Here is a 14,904-nt window from a genome sequence, read left to right as displayed (position 1 = left end):
GACTTTTTTCCTAATGAGGTGATGAGTGTCTGCCTGATACTTGTTCTTTTGTAGATAGACTGTTTTGCTCTCCCGAGGCTTTAAAACTTTTTTCAATTTGTGAGGTTTTCAGTTCTCATAGAGAAATTTCTAGGTGTGGTTCTTTTTCCACTTTCTTTTCTGGGCATCCTATAGTCTCTTTTCCTCCAACTTTGGGACATTTATTATGTTAAATTTTTGATAAGTCCATCCCCTACATTTTTTATTGTTGTTCTCTATTTCTGGAATTCTTTTAAGTTGGATGTTGGATCACCTAGATTAGGCTTCTATGTCTTGTATATTTTAGTTCAATTTTCTGCATGATTGTCATTTCCATTTACTTTCTGAGTGATTTCCTTACATTTATCTTCCTACTTTAATGTTGAATTTGAGACTTCAGCAATCTTTTTATTTTTTATTCTCGAGAGCTCTTTCTAATTTTCTGTTTCTTTTCACAGAATTCTTCTTTCATGGGTGTATTATTTATGCATACTTCTTTGAAATGTAAAAATTACATTATTTAAAATATTATCTTCTGTTTTGTGGATAGTTCTCTCTCTTCTGCAGACAGTTTTTCTCTTTGTTTACTTATACGTTCTCTTCCATGTTGCAGGCTTTCCTCAAATGTCCCATGATCTTAGGGTGTCTATTTATATTTTGAAATGAGGAAATTCAAGGTTGATTGGGAATGCTATGTATGGGAGTGGGCGTGCCTGGCACACTTGCTTTAGACTGAGCAAAAGGGTGGTGACAATTACTATGCAGAATGTTGAAAAGAGGAGTTATGCCTGGGGCACAAATACCACACTAGCTAATCCAATTCTCCTTAGAAATTATTTTGATTTTTTAAAAAGATTTATTTTATTTATTTATTACTTCTTTCCCCCCACCCCCCATTATTTGCATTCACTATCTGTTCTCTGTTCATCTTTTTTTCTTTTTTTTAGGAGGCACTGGGAACCCACTGGAACCTCCCATGTGGGAGGTAGGCACCCAATCACTTGAGCCACCTCCACTCCCTGCTTGTTGTGTCTCTCATTGTGCTTCCTTGCAGTGTCTCTTCACTTGTTGCAACAGCCCGTCATATTATCACGCTGCTTCACTCATCTTCTTTAAGAGATACTGGGAACTGAACCCGGGACCTCCCATATGGTAGGCAGGCACCCAGTAGCTTGATCCACATCCACTTCCCTTTTGATTTCTTTAGAAAAGATGTTGTTTCTTTGCTTGGGGTTAAGCAACACCCAACCTTGTGTGCTGGCTATAAGACATTCTGCATAGGCCAATGGGGGTAGTTTGGGGGTGGTGGTGATTTTAATATAGAGACCTTTAATAAATCCCGTTTTCAGCCTTACTTCATATCTGCCATGGAAGTTGAAGGCTCTCTAGGCGCTGCTGGATAGTTCTGCTCACCTTAGTCCCACTCAACTAGTAATTTAGGCTTTCTAGGGTCTGCTTCGTCAGTTATCCCCCCATATGCTTTCCATTTTACAGAAATTTATTGGACTCTCTCGTTTGTTGATGACATTAGTTCCTATTCTCATTATTACTGAAGTTTTTAAAATATTATTTATCATTTTAATAGAGAGAGAGTTTATAAATTTATGTACTCAGTCTGCCATCTGAGAATGAAAATCTCTTTCATTTCCTTTAGCAAACAAATAATTTCATTGTTGCTGCTTAGGAGGAAATGAGAAGGATGCTCAAAATTGCTGGCAATTTTTTTTTATTAGAGATGTTTTTAGTTTACAAAACAATCATGCACAATGTGCAGAATTCCCATACATCACCCCTCCACCAACACCTTACATTGTTGTGGAACATTTGTTACAGGTTATGAAAGAACATGATCAGACTATTACCATTATCTACAGTCCTTAGCGTACACTTGGTGTATTTTTTCCATATATCCTCTATTATTAACACTATGCATTAGTATTGCACATTGGCTATAGTTCATGAGGCACCACTCTATGTGTACTTTTGTTGTTGTTGTTGTTGTTTTAATTTATTTTATTTTCTCCCCACCCCTTCCCCCTCCCCCTGCCTTGCTGTTTTTGCTGTGTCCATTACTCTTTGTGCCCTTCTGTTTCTCTTTCTCTTTTTGGTCTTCCCATTTTCTCTCCTCTAGGCTTCACCGGGATTCGATCCTGGGGACCTTTGATGGGGAGAGAGGTTCCCTGTCAGCTGTGCCACCTCAGTTCCTGGTCTCTGCTGCACTTCACCTTGACTCCCCCCTTTGTCTATCTTTTGTTGCATCATTATCTTGTTAGGTGACTCACTTGCGTGGGCACTGGTTCTCTGTGCAGGCGCTCTTGCCACACGGGCACTGGCTCATCACGCGGAGACTGGCTTGCCACGTGGGCAGGCTTTCTTTTCTTCTTTTTCACCAGGAGGCCCCAGGGATTGAACCCAGGTCCTCCCATATGGCAGGCGGAGGCTGTAATCACTTGAGCCACATCCACTTCCCATGTGTGTACAGTTACCCACAGTCTGTCTCCCACCACATGGCTCACTGGGTTATACAGTCCCAAGAATTGCAGGCACTTTTGATGGAGTAAACTAAATTCATTGAAGATGAGCAGGTTACTCTTCTCCTCATTCTCGATATGGCCCCTAAAGGGTAGGCAAAAATATCAGCCTTCCCCAAGCCACTTCAGATATATTTGATTTCTGTCTTCCCACAACTCTCTAGACCTGAATGGGGCATAATATTTTTTAATGACTTTTTATTCTATACCATATTTAATACATACATCATGTTATTTAAACCTAACAATGGAAGAATTAGATATAATTATCTTTATTTTATTAATGAATAAATGTAGGCTCAGTGGGGTTAAGTATTATATCCCCCCTCACGCAGCTGATAAGTGGTGGAGAGAGAATTGCAGCCAGGACTGTTTCCAATATCTTTTTTTTTTTTTTTTTTTTTTAAAGATTTATTTATTTATTTAATTTCCCCCCCTCCCCTGGTTGTCTGTTCTTGGTGTCTGTTTGCTGCGTCTTGTTTCTTTGTCCGCTTCTGTTGTCGTCAGCGGCACGGGAAGTGTGGGCGGCGCCATTCCTGGGCAGGCTGCTCTTTCTTTTCACGCTGGGCGGCTTTCCTCACGGGCGCACTCCTTGCGCGTGGGGCTCCCCCACGCGGTGGACACCCTTGCGTGGCACGGCACTCCTTGCGCGCATCAGCACTGCACATGGGCCAGCTCCACACGGGTCAAGGAGGCCCGGGGTTTGAACCGCGGACCTCCCATATGGTAGACGGACGCCCTAACCACTGGGCCAAAGTCCGTTTCCCAAAGTTCTGCGCATGGCCAGCTCCACACGGGTCAAGGAGGCCCGGGGTTTGAACCGCGGACCTCCCATATGGTAGACGGACGCCCTAACCACTGGGCCAAAGTCCGTTTTTTTTTTTTTTTCTGTTTCCAATATCTTTCTGCTTTCCACCGTGACAGGAAAAGCATATTAATGCATAAGCATTCACCTCCTCTTTACCTCCACCCTCCCCTTCCCCATCTCCAAAGTTTTGAGCAATAGGGGATAGAGGTGAAAGCACTGATTTCAGAGTCAGAAAACTTGGGTTTAAGCTTTGCCTCTGTCACTGTTGGTAAGGGCACCTTGGGTGAATCACTAAACTTCCCTGACTCTTAGTTTCCTTGTCTATATTAAAAACTGGTATAAAACAAGCTCTGGGGAAGCAGATATGGCTCAACTGATAGAGCGTCCGTCTACCACATGGGGGGTCCAGGGTTCAAACTCCGGGCCTCCTGACCCGTGTGGAGCTGGCCCATGCGCAGTGCTGATGTGCACAAGGAGTGCCCTGCCACGCAGGGGTGTCCCCCGCGTAGGGGAGCCCCATGCACAAGGAGTGCACCCTGTAAGGAGAGCTGCCCCATGTGAAAAAAGCACAGCCTGCCCAGGAGTGGCACCAAACACACGGAGAGCTGACACAAGATGACGCAACAAAAAGAGACACAGATTCCCAGTCCCACTGACAAGAATGCGAGCAGACACAGAAGAACACACAGAGAATGGACACAGAGAGCAGACAACAGGGGGAGTGGGGAAGGGGAGAGAAATAAATAAAAATAAATCAATAAAACAAGCTCTGCCTCAACTGCAGAGACACAGGAGGATCACATAAGAATACTTACGTTAAAAAACTCGGCAAGAATTAAGTTGGTGCAAAAGTAATTGCGGTTTTGCACGGTGGAAATTTGCCATTTGGCAGTGGAATCTATTCTTAAATAATTGTGGTTACGTTATACATCATTTTAATGTGATTTTCTCCCTTGATGTTTTTTTGCTAATGACTTATTACTTGCTGTTTATTTTATATTTACTTTAGACTATGGAAATGATGTTAGACAAAAAGCAAATTCAAGTGATTTCCTTATTTGAGTTCAAAATGGGTCTTAAAGCAGCAAAGACAACTCACAACATCAGCAAGGCATTTGGCCCAGGAACTGCTACTGAACGTACAGTGCAGCGGCGGTTCAAGAAGTTTTGAAAAGGAGACGAGAGCCTTGAGGATGAGGAGCGCAGTGGCCGGCCATCGGAAGTTGACAATGACCAGTTGAGAGCAGTCATCGAAGCTGATCCTCTTAAACTACACGAGAAGTTGCCAAAGAACTCAGCATGGACTGTTCTATGGTCATTTGGCACTTGAAGCAAATTGGAAAGGTGAAAAAGCTTGGTAAGTGGGTGCCTCATGAGCTGACCGAAAATCAGAAAAAAATCATTTTGAAATGTCTTCATTTCTAATTCTATACAGCAATGAACCATTTCTCGACTGGATTGTGACGTGTGATGAAAAGTGGATTTTATGCAACAACTGACGATGACCAGCTCAGTGGTTGGACAGAGAAGAAGCTCCAAAGGACTTTGCAGAATCAAACTTGCACCAAAAAAGGTCAGGGTCACTGTTTGGTGATCTGCGGCCGGCCTGATCCACCACAACTTCCTGAAATCCTGGCAAAACCGTTAACGTCTGAGAAGTATGCTCAGCAAATCCATGAGATGCAACAAAAACTGCAACACCTGCAGCCAACAATGGTCAACAGAAAGGGCCCAATTCTTCTCCACGACAATGCCCGACAGGACGTCACACAACCATGCTTCAAAAGTTGAATGAATTGGGCTATGAAAAGTTTTGCCTCATCTGCCATATTCACCTGACCTCTCGCCAACCGATTACCACTTCTTCAAGCATCTCCACAACTTTTTGCAGGGAAAACACTTCCACAACCAGCAGGAGGCAGAAAATGCTTTCTTTTTTTTTTTTTTTTTTTTAAAGATTTATTTATTTATTTAATTTCCCCCCCTCCCCTGGTTGTCTGTTCTTGGTGTCTATTTGTTGCGTCTTGTTTCTTTGTCTGCTTTTGTTTCTTTGTCCGCTTCTGTTGTCGTCAGCGGCACAGGAAGTGTGGGCGGCGCCATTCCTGGGCAGGCTGCACTTTCCTTTCACGCTGGGCGGCTCTCACGGGTGCACTCCTTGCGCGTGGGGCTCCCCTACGCGGGGGACACCCTTGCGTGGCATGGCACTCCTTGCGCGCATCAGCGCTGCGCATGGCCAGCTCCACACGGGTCGAGGAGGCCTGGGGTTTGAACCACGGACCTCCCATATGGTAGACGGACGCCCTAACCACTGGGCCAAAGTCCGTTTCCCGAAAATGCTTTCTAAGCGTTCGTTGAATCCCAAAGCATGGATTATTATACCACAGGAATACACAAACTTATTTCTTGTTGGTAAAAATGTATTGATTGTAATGATTCCTATTTTGATCAATAAAGATGTGTTTGTGCCTAGTTATAATGATTTAAAATTCATGGTCCAAAACCTCAATTCCTTTTGCACCAATCTAATAATCATGGTAACAGCTCCCATGTGGATAGTAAAATTTGCAAAATACAAGAACATTGTGAAATAATTCCTGTTTTACAGGTGAAAATTATGGCTAAGAGGTTTTTGATACAATACAGTTTATACTTTGCAGAATCAGAACTGAAACTAGTGCTTATTACCTCCAAATTCCATTTTTCCCCACTTTGCAATGCTATCACTTTATTTATAAAAGTAGTCTTTTTTTTTTTTAAGATTTTATTTATTTCTCTCCCCTTCCCCCCATTGTCTGCTCTCTGTGTCCATTCGCTGTGTGTTCTTCTGTGTCCGCTTGGATTCTTGTCATGCGGCACCAGGAAACTGTGTTGCTTTTTTTGTTTCATCATTTTGCTGCATCAGCTCTCTGTGTGTGGGGCACACTCCTGGGTGGGCTGCACTTTTTTTTTACACAAGGCGGCTCTCCTTGTGGGGAGCACTTCTTGCGCATGGGGCATCCCCACGCTGGGGACAGCCCTGCGTAGCACGGCACTCCTTGCGCACAACAGCAACACACATGGCCCAGCTCACCACATGGGTCAGGAGGCCCTGGGTATCGAACCCTGGACCCTCAATATGGTAGGCAGATGCTCTATCAGTTGAGCCACAACTGCTTCCCAAAAGGATTCTTTATTATTAAATAATTAACTGTAGATTTCCTACACAGAGCTCCTATAATCACTTATAATTCTATCCTTTCTATTTACAATTTTATTTTATTTTATTTTTTTAAGATTTATTTCTTTCTCTCCCCTTCCCCCCCCCCCCAGTTGTCTGTTCTCTGTGTCTATTTGCTGCGTCTTCTTTGTCCGCTTCTGTTGTTGTCAGCGGCACGGGAATCTGTGTGTCTTTTTGCTGCGTCATCTTGTTGTGTCAGCTCTCTGTGTGGGTGGCGCCATTCCTGGGCAGGCTGCATTTTCTTTTGCGCTGGGCGGCTCTCCTTACGGGGTGCACTCCTTGTGCGCATCAGCACTGCGCGTGGGCCAGCTCCACACGGGTCAAGGAGGCCCAGGGTTTGAACCGTGGACCTCCCATGTGGTAGACGGACGCCCTAACCACTGGGCTAAGTCCGCTTCCCTACAATTTTATTTATATACTACTTTTCAGGAGCTCACCTATTGCACTAAGTAGCATGAGGCTAAATTGCTTACTTAATATTCATTATTTTAATATACTAAATTATATCATAATGCCCCTAAATTTTAAAGCAATTCCTTAAAAGTTCTTAAGTTAAAACCAGTAAGGAAATTAGGACTGACCGAACATGGCACATATCAAAATCCCTGGCACAACTAGCATTTCTAGTAGTTGGATGATATTTTTGATAAAATATAAACCTAGCTTGAATTTTAAATATCTATTTTTTAACAACCTAGTAAGTCTCAGAGTGTTTATAACGGCTTCAGAGCAGATTATTGTCAAATAAGCATAACTCCTCCAACCTAACCTTCTCTATGAAGTTCAGTTCTGGAAGATTACATGGCCATTCTAACCATAAGAGTCCATTTGTCTAAACTGTGTCTAGGCCTCGATGCTTCTCATTGATTAAATAAGAAAACAAGCCATTCAGCCTAGGACACAGGGTACAAAAGGAAAGACAAGCGTCTGGCACTGAGAAATAAAAAAGAGGAGAGAGGAAGAGGGAGAAAGCAAAGTTAGAAAACTAGAAGCAAATAAGAAAAATGGACCTTGTGTGTTCTCAACTTTGGCATTGCCTCAGAGATGGGGAGATGTACAGCAAAGAGAAAAGAATGTTAATTAATATTCAGGGTACAGAAGCCAAAATGAGCAGTTTCTAAGAGTGGAGGTAATTAAATCATGGCACATACGAAACAGAAGCTGACAAGTGCTTATTGAGTGTTTATTTCGTTGGACAGATGGTTTTTGTGCCTTTAAAGTCACAAGTGTTCTGTAGGTTGCATCACCGCGTTGTACCTGCTGGAAGCCTAACTTTCCCGCACCTCTCAGGAGGACAGCTGCTTTGCTCACTGGTTGGGGCAGCAGTGACATCACCTGCCAGCTGAACCAACCAACTAACTTCACAGGAGAAACTGGTTTCAGCTTAGAGGTATACAGTCTCACCACACATTTACCTAAAACAAATCCTAAATTAATCTAAATTTTAAAACACAGGATTTAACTTTGAATAGATTTATGTTTAATTAATATATATCAGTAAAACTGATTTGTTTTTAAAAAATCCATAACTTAGTTGGAAAAAATGGTAAATTATGGGGATACAACCTCATTGGAGAAGCAAAAGAAAATGTAAAACTTATTTTGTAAAATCATCCGTATTCCCGTAAACTCGGAATAGTTTCATTCCTTACAGATTAATACATGTATAACCACACTCTAAATTTTCACAATACTCATGAGAAATTACTGTCAGAAATCATCAAAGGCTGCTAAGACTTTACTTGTCAGATAGGATAAATGGACAATGGTTCTATTCTTAAAACCTCTAAGTAATTTTTTAAAACTAACATTCTTAACATTTAGACTCCAAAATTCTAAATAGTAGTTTTACGTTAAAAAATTGTAAACAAATTGTTATATGGAATAAAAGAACCCTATAAGTGTTAAATGTGGTATACATTTTTTTTTTAATGTTACATTAAAAAAATACATGAGGTCCCCATATACCTCCCACTCCCCTCATCACACTCCTCCCACATCAACAACCTCTTTCATCATCATGGCACATTCATTGCACTGCTGCACCACATGGATAGTGGTTTACATTGTAGCTTACACTCTCCCCCAGTTCACCCAGTGGGCCATGGCAGAATATACAGTATCCAGCATCTGTCCCTGGAGTACCACTCCAAGTCTTGAAAACGCCCCCACATCACATCTCTTCTTTCCTCTCTCTACCCTCAGCAGCTACCGTGGCCACTTTCTCCACATCATTGCTATAGTTTCTTCCACTACTAATAAATGTGGTATACTTAACTCCAAATTCTCTTCAGATGTTTATTGAATGCACTCTGATATTCTCATAAAGTAGTAACTGTATCTGCATACTATTTTGTATTCTGCTTTATTCACTGAACATCATTTTCTAGATACATGTCTCTTATTTCACTTTCTAAGCTGCCCTCCCTGCCCCCTCTCCAACACACACACACACACATACACACACACACACTCTGTTTTCAACTGTGCACTGCCATCAGCGTTTTTTTTCTGGCCACGTCTGTCACTGACCTTCTTAGAATCTTCTACTGTTTTTCCATTGTCTTTAGAACAAAAACCAAGCTCTTGACACAGAAACCCCTTCCAATCTGGTATCTCAACTTTATCTCCTCCTCCAGTGCCAACTTTGATAAGTACCGCTAGAGTGCTCTCCAGAATGGGTGGCCAGTTGGCGCTAGGTGTCCCTAACAGGTCCTGAGTTTCCCTCTATCCCTTCAGTCCCTGCCCCCACAGGTCACTTCAAGCTTGCTGGTTTTGCTAGTCTAATTGGTATAGAGTGGTTATGGATGGTTTTAGCATCTCCTCATACGCTTATTGTATTTGTTTCCCTCCAATGGTGATTGCCTGTTCACTGTGTTTGCCTGTTTTCTATCAGATCACCCATTATTTTCTTACAGATTTTCATTAGATCCTTGTTAGTTTTAGAAACTGCAAAAATCTATCTTCTTAATTTTGGTGTAATGAAATTAATCCTTTTTTTTTTTTTTTGGCTTAATGATTGTGCTTTGTGAGTTTTGATACTCATTCTTCCAGATTGTTCTACTGTTATCCCTTCTGTGGTCATTTTCATCACCTCCTCTATGAGCCTAAAATACTTTCACATACTTCTTTTATTTTACCCTCTTTAAATTATTGCTTTAAATGTCTGCCCTGTTTTCTGATGTGTGACTCCTCAAGGGTAGGGACTGGTTTTTTTCAGTCTGGCTCGTGGTAGGTCCGCGTTGGTGGAATGAATGAATGCCCCATTTTAGTGGTCATGTCATTGTCAGTGTTGAATTCTAGTAAGTCGTTTCCTGCCTTAGCCTCTTTGCCCCCAGTTATTCAGCCCACCAGTGGACACTTGGCTCAAACTGAGTGAATCAGAATTCCTCTCGTGACAATTTAGAATTTGGGCACAGACAGACTGAGCCAGTTAGCATCAGGTGCTGCCCCTAAGAAGTCATGTGGTATCAGGTAGCCATCGGGGGCATCTAAGCTCATGATCAAGAAGAGAGGGGTGGTTTGTGGGTGGAAGAGAGTTGTCCTGCAAAGAGAAGCAGAGTCAAGAGGAAAGAGAATGAGTCTTCCTTGGTTTCTGACAGGTTTCTAGTTCCTGGTTCAGACTCCTCACCAAGGCTTGATTTTCATAAGATAACTCTCGAGTAGGTCCCTTTTTCTTGTAAATAAAGTATCCTAAAGATACCAATTCATGTGTTTTCTACAGTGGTAAGAGAATAATTGCAACAATCCTATTTTGCATTAGAGATAATGTTAATTCGTTCAATAAATACTTTTATATCTAAGGCATCCTTTTAGCTTTTTAAAGGGCCACACAAAAGCCACACATTTAGCTTGTCATCCACTGATGTCTTATTTTCTGTCCACGCTTTTTATTCTTTATGTGGGCACTGATTTTCTTACCATTACTGAAATCACTGGACCTTATTACAATTTGATTCATCTTTTTCAAACATCAAGTAAATACCCACGTGAAATTTATGACTGCCTGAGATGACACTAATTCTACTTTATATTTACAGTTGTTGGCATCAAAAATTTTCCATATGAAAATGGAAAACTTAGATAGTAATTTGGTACATTGGTGGAAGAACCCAATAAAAAGGTAGGAATCAGAAGCATTTATTTGTTTGTGAGTTATATTTTATGTGTTTAAAAAACATAATAATATATATTTTTAATGTAATATTATTACAAAGTCAATAAAAAATAAAAAAATTAAAAAAAAAAAAAAAAACATAATAAGGTGAGGAGGTATAGCTAGGTGGTTGAGCATACACAGACTTCACATATATGAGGTCCCGGATTCAATCCCCTGTACTTCCTAAAAATAATAATAATAATAATAATAAAAATCTCACTGAATCAGTCCTCCCTGATTTTACCTTTGTGGTAGTTCGGTGACTGAGTTGAGTTAATTTTTGTGTCTTTAAATTTTTTGTTGTAAATAAAACACAGATACTGAAAACTACACAGAACAAATATAGAGCTTAATTAGTAATTATATGGCACACAATCCTGTAATTACCACCCATGTCAAGAAATAGAACTTTACAGCTCACCCCAGAAGCCACTCCATGTGCCACTTCCAAATCACAACCCTTTGAGCTTAACTTTTAATTATACAATGACAAAAGGACTAGCTAGGCAACAGCGCAAATTATTTTGCAAAGAGAATGTTTACATATATCAGAATAACTTTGAACACTTAAAATAACTTAAGCCTATTTGCAATAAAATTTTTATTATAGTATTGGACTAGTCACTATCTTTATAGAACATGGAAACACCTACATAAATAAATTTAGTATTTTCTCTTCACTACAACTCTGCAAGGTGTTAATTTAACAAAATGAGAAAACCAAAGATCAGACATGAAAATTTTGCTCGAGGGACAAAGCTGTGATCAAAATCAAGAGTTCTGCCAAACACCCCTTCCCAGTATATACTGCTTTGGTAATTCTGAGTGATTTCGACCTGTTTATTAAAGTAGGTTTACCTTAATTCATGTGTAGTTCTGTTACTGTATGCTGTTAAAAGTAAGAAACTTCATTTAAAAAAATGAATTTTTCATACGAAGATTGCACTTCTCAGAACGGACTTTTTTTGCTGATTCATGCTAGTAATGTTTCATTTTATTTTTAGCATAAGTTATACAGGTAGCTCAAAGTGAATCTAGCAACTCTTACGCCATATAAAATCTGTCAGACACCATGCTGAGCTGTTAACATTGGCTATTTCATTTAATATGAAAATTAAGTGAGGTGGAAGTTATCTCTATTTTAGAGATGAGGACTTAAGGTTCCCAAAATTCACTTTCCCAAGGGCACAGAGTGCTGCTCGTAAGAAAAAAAATCTGGGATTTAAATCCCCTTTCTGCCATAGCTCCCACTGTCACCCCTCCAATAAAAGCATACAGTCCTGGAGAACGGTCCCACTTACCTCAGTGCTCATTGTATAATTGACATGTGAAGTGGGGGAGTCTTTTTATTTTATTTTTTTAGTTTAGACTTTTTTGAGTCACAGAACTGAAAATGTCGTCTAAAGAAATATTAAATTAAACAAATTAGCAAGGCTCAGGTCCTGTATGTGCTTCCAAAGCTGTGTCCCTTGGCTTTCTTTCCCTGATCTGTGCTGTAATTTGTAAGGAAAAGTATTTTGGAGGAAAAGATAGACTTCATCCCATCATCATTTGAAGGCCCTGGTGTCTTGAATAAAGCTAAATCGAATCCTGTCGTCTGCAGTTTCCATGACTTATGGATGGGATACAAGGGAGAACAGGTACTGAAAGCTTCATGCTGTACTTAATTATTGTAGATATTTAAAAATATGTATCAGAGAACGTTATGGCAAGGTGCTGATGAAAGAATAACAATTTCAATATGAACTGAAGTTATTGTGAATTTAATTTGTGCAGCCATTTATGTAACCTGCCTATTACTGTAAAAGGGTTTGTCTTCTTTTGTTTTCAAAGTCATAACTTCAATGACAACTAAGTATGTTAAGTGGCTTTTGTGAATTCAATACAAACTGCGTGCCCGGACTTGTCTGGTACAAAGTGTACAAAACAGACATGTGATTTATAAACTATGGGGTAATCAAGTGAATACAAAGAAGAAGAAAAAAGAATCCTTTATATCTGCGTGATACTTAAAAATACATTGTTGGGAAAAATTATTTGCTGCCATACTCTGGCCTTTTCTTTGATCCCAGAGGGATTTGAGTCAGGTTGCTCTGTTACCTGATAAATTAGGCATGCTACAAAGTTCCCCAGTGGCATAATTTCCTCCTGGAAAAATGTGCGAACTTCCCAACAACTGTTTCTAGGAGGAGAATTACGGAAACACGGAGTGGGAAGGGACTCGAGAGAGAACATAATCCTGGTTTTTAACAGGATTTCTGTTTCCTTAAGTTCTCTGGGCTCACAATGCCATTTGAAAAAATAGGGACATTACTCTCCTAAAGGATGATACAGCAGACTGATGTAGTCAGAGCGAGTGATAACTAGCTGTGCATTCATCTGTGACAGCCTTTTTGTTTAGATGCTTTGATTCCTGTACTTTATACATTGTCATTAGCTAGCTGCTTTTCTGGGACTGCAGAGGAAGCTAAAGAATACATACTCTAGTGGCCTAGAGGGATTGGGGACTCCATACATGTCTGATTTTGTGTTTTCAAACTCTTAATTATATAATTTGGTTCTATATTAAAAGATTGAGCAACAACGTCACCATGGATTGTTACACTGCCTTGCCGGGGATCGGAAAGTGATCTTATTTCGTATCTGAACATCCCTGGGTTAAGACAGTTTTATTCCTATTTAACAGATGAACAAACTGAGGCTTAATGAGGTTTGATATGCTGAAATTCAAATAGTATGGTACAGACCAAAACAGGCAGAAACTCAGGTTTCTGATTCTATGTTTTAATAACTAAACCCTTGCCTAGTTCATTTTCTATCTATACTGTATTGGTGCTTTCAAAATGGTCCTCCCGTGTACAGAAATGTAAGGTCCTCTTTGATTATATTAAGTTACATGTAACTTAATATAAACTAAACTAAATTCAAGTTTTATTTTGACTTCTTAGGGGAAAGATGCTTTTGACTGGCCAATAAAGACAAGTTACAATAAAGTTCAAAAGGAAAGAGATTCTTCGGACAATGAAGTGACGTTCCTTCATTCAGAATTGTTTCAAGCTAACTTTACTCTCAAACAGCTTGAAAAAGCAAACGCCAAACTTCAGTCAAAGCTGTTAGCTAACAGAACAGTAAGTGACTACATTTGTCAGTTGTTGGGTTAAAACATTCAGCACAAATTTCTCTATAGATATAATCAAGGACTAGAGTTTCTAAAAATATATAATCCTTTCGCAGCGTACTAGATTAACCAGTATCCCCCCCCCTTTTTTTTTTTGAAGGAAAAAGAAAGGGTATATTTTATAAGTATTAAGTTGGTGTAATTAAGAGTTGTTATTAATTCTATTTCACCATGACAATGGGACACCGGCCATTAAGTAAGGCATCTAAGAAATGACCACAACCACCTAGAACCTTAAATAGAGTGCAGCTAAATAAAAGCAGGTTTTGAGTAAAGTTTCCAACCACTCTTAATCATTTATAATTTATAGATAAATGAGAATCTGTCCTTGCAACTGGCGTTTCTAAAACCAGATCTCCAGTCCTCTGAGAAAAACATCAAAGTTCTTGAAGATGAAAAGAGAAAGCTAACTCTGATGATTAAAAGTCTTAAGGAAGAAAGAGAGCAACTTCTTTCCCAAAAAGATTTGCTGATAAAAGCCTTGACAACGCAGAAAGGGTGCATAAACTTTGTCTGCAATTAATGGGGTTGCTTTCCTCTCCTGTGTTCCAGACTGTTGGTATTTTTCCTCAGTTGTAGCTTGTTTCCAATAAACAATATTTTATTGATATGTTCTACTGATGTACAAGAAGTAGTGGCGTGCTAGACTTTGCTAAAGGGTTATAAATTGTGGAAGGCGGTGACAAATATATTCCTAATGTGATGTTGAAACATTTGGACTGATGTGATAATTTGCTGTGTCTGAGTATAACAATGGAGAAATTAATTTGTAAAAAGCATTCACTTGCATCATTATCTATTCCTATCTCACAGAGATGAGACAGTATAGCATAGTTGACTGTGCCCTGTTTTAAACTGATATAAAACTGCAGAATCACTTTTTGTGTGTGTGGAGGAATTCCAGTACATTTGATACTTCTGATGGAGAAGAGTTAACATTCCAATTGCTAACCTTTAAATGAAGATGAGGAGGAGGGCAGAATTGGAAGTGGT

At 39.9% G+C, this 14,904-nt stretch overlaps 1 protein-coding gene across 3 annotated transcripts in view; it reads left to right on the top strand.

The window, feature by feature from the left end:
* Nucleotides 1-14,651, top strand: part of LOC101416734 (uncharacterized) — a 34,627-nt gene extending 19,976 nt beyond the window's left edge. Inside the window, exons 3-6 of one of the 3 annotated variants that reach the window (XM_058289864.1) lie at nt 10,615-10,697; nt 12,241-12,373; nt 13,682-13,861; nt 14,222-14,651. In XM_058289864.1, coding sequence (XP_058145847.1) covers nt 10,615-10,697; nt 12,241-12,373; nt 13,682-13,861; nt 14,222-14,434 — 609 coding nt within the window. In that variant the 3' untranslated portion in view covers nt 14,435-14,651. The remainder of the gene's footprint in view (nt 1-10,614; nt 10,698-12,240; nt 12,374-13,681; nt 13,862-14,221) is intronic. The other 2 variants (XM_058289866.2, XM_004481708.3) reach the window with 2 other exon arrangements.
* The last annotated feature ends 253 nt before the right edge of the window (nt 14,652-14,904 follow it).

Source organism: Dasypus novemcinctus, chromosome 29 (genome assembly GCF_030445035.2).
Source record: "Dasypus novemcinctus isolate mDasNov1 chromosome 29, mDasNov1.1.hap2, whole genome shotgun sequence".
Lineage (NCBI taxonomy): Eukaryota > Metazoa > Chordata > Mammalia > Cingulata > Dasypodidae > Dasypus > Dasypus novemcinctus.
This window is presented reverse-complemented; position numbering and strand designations above follow the sequence as displayed.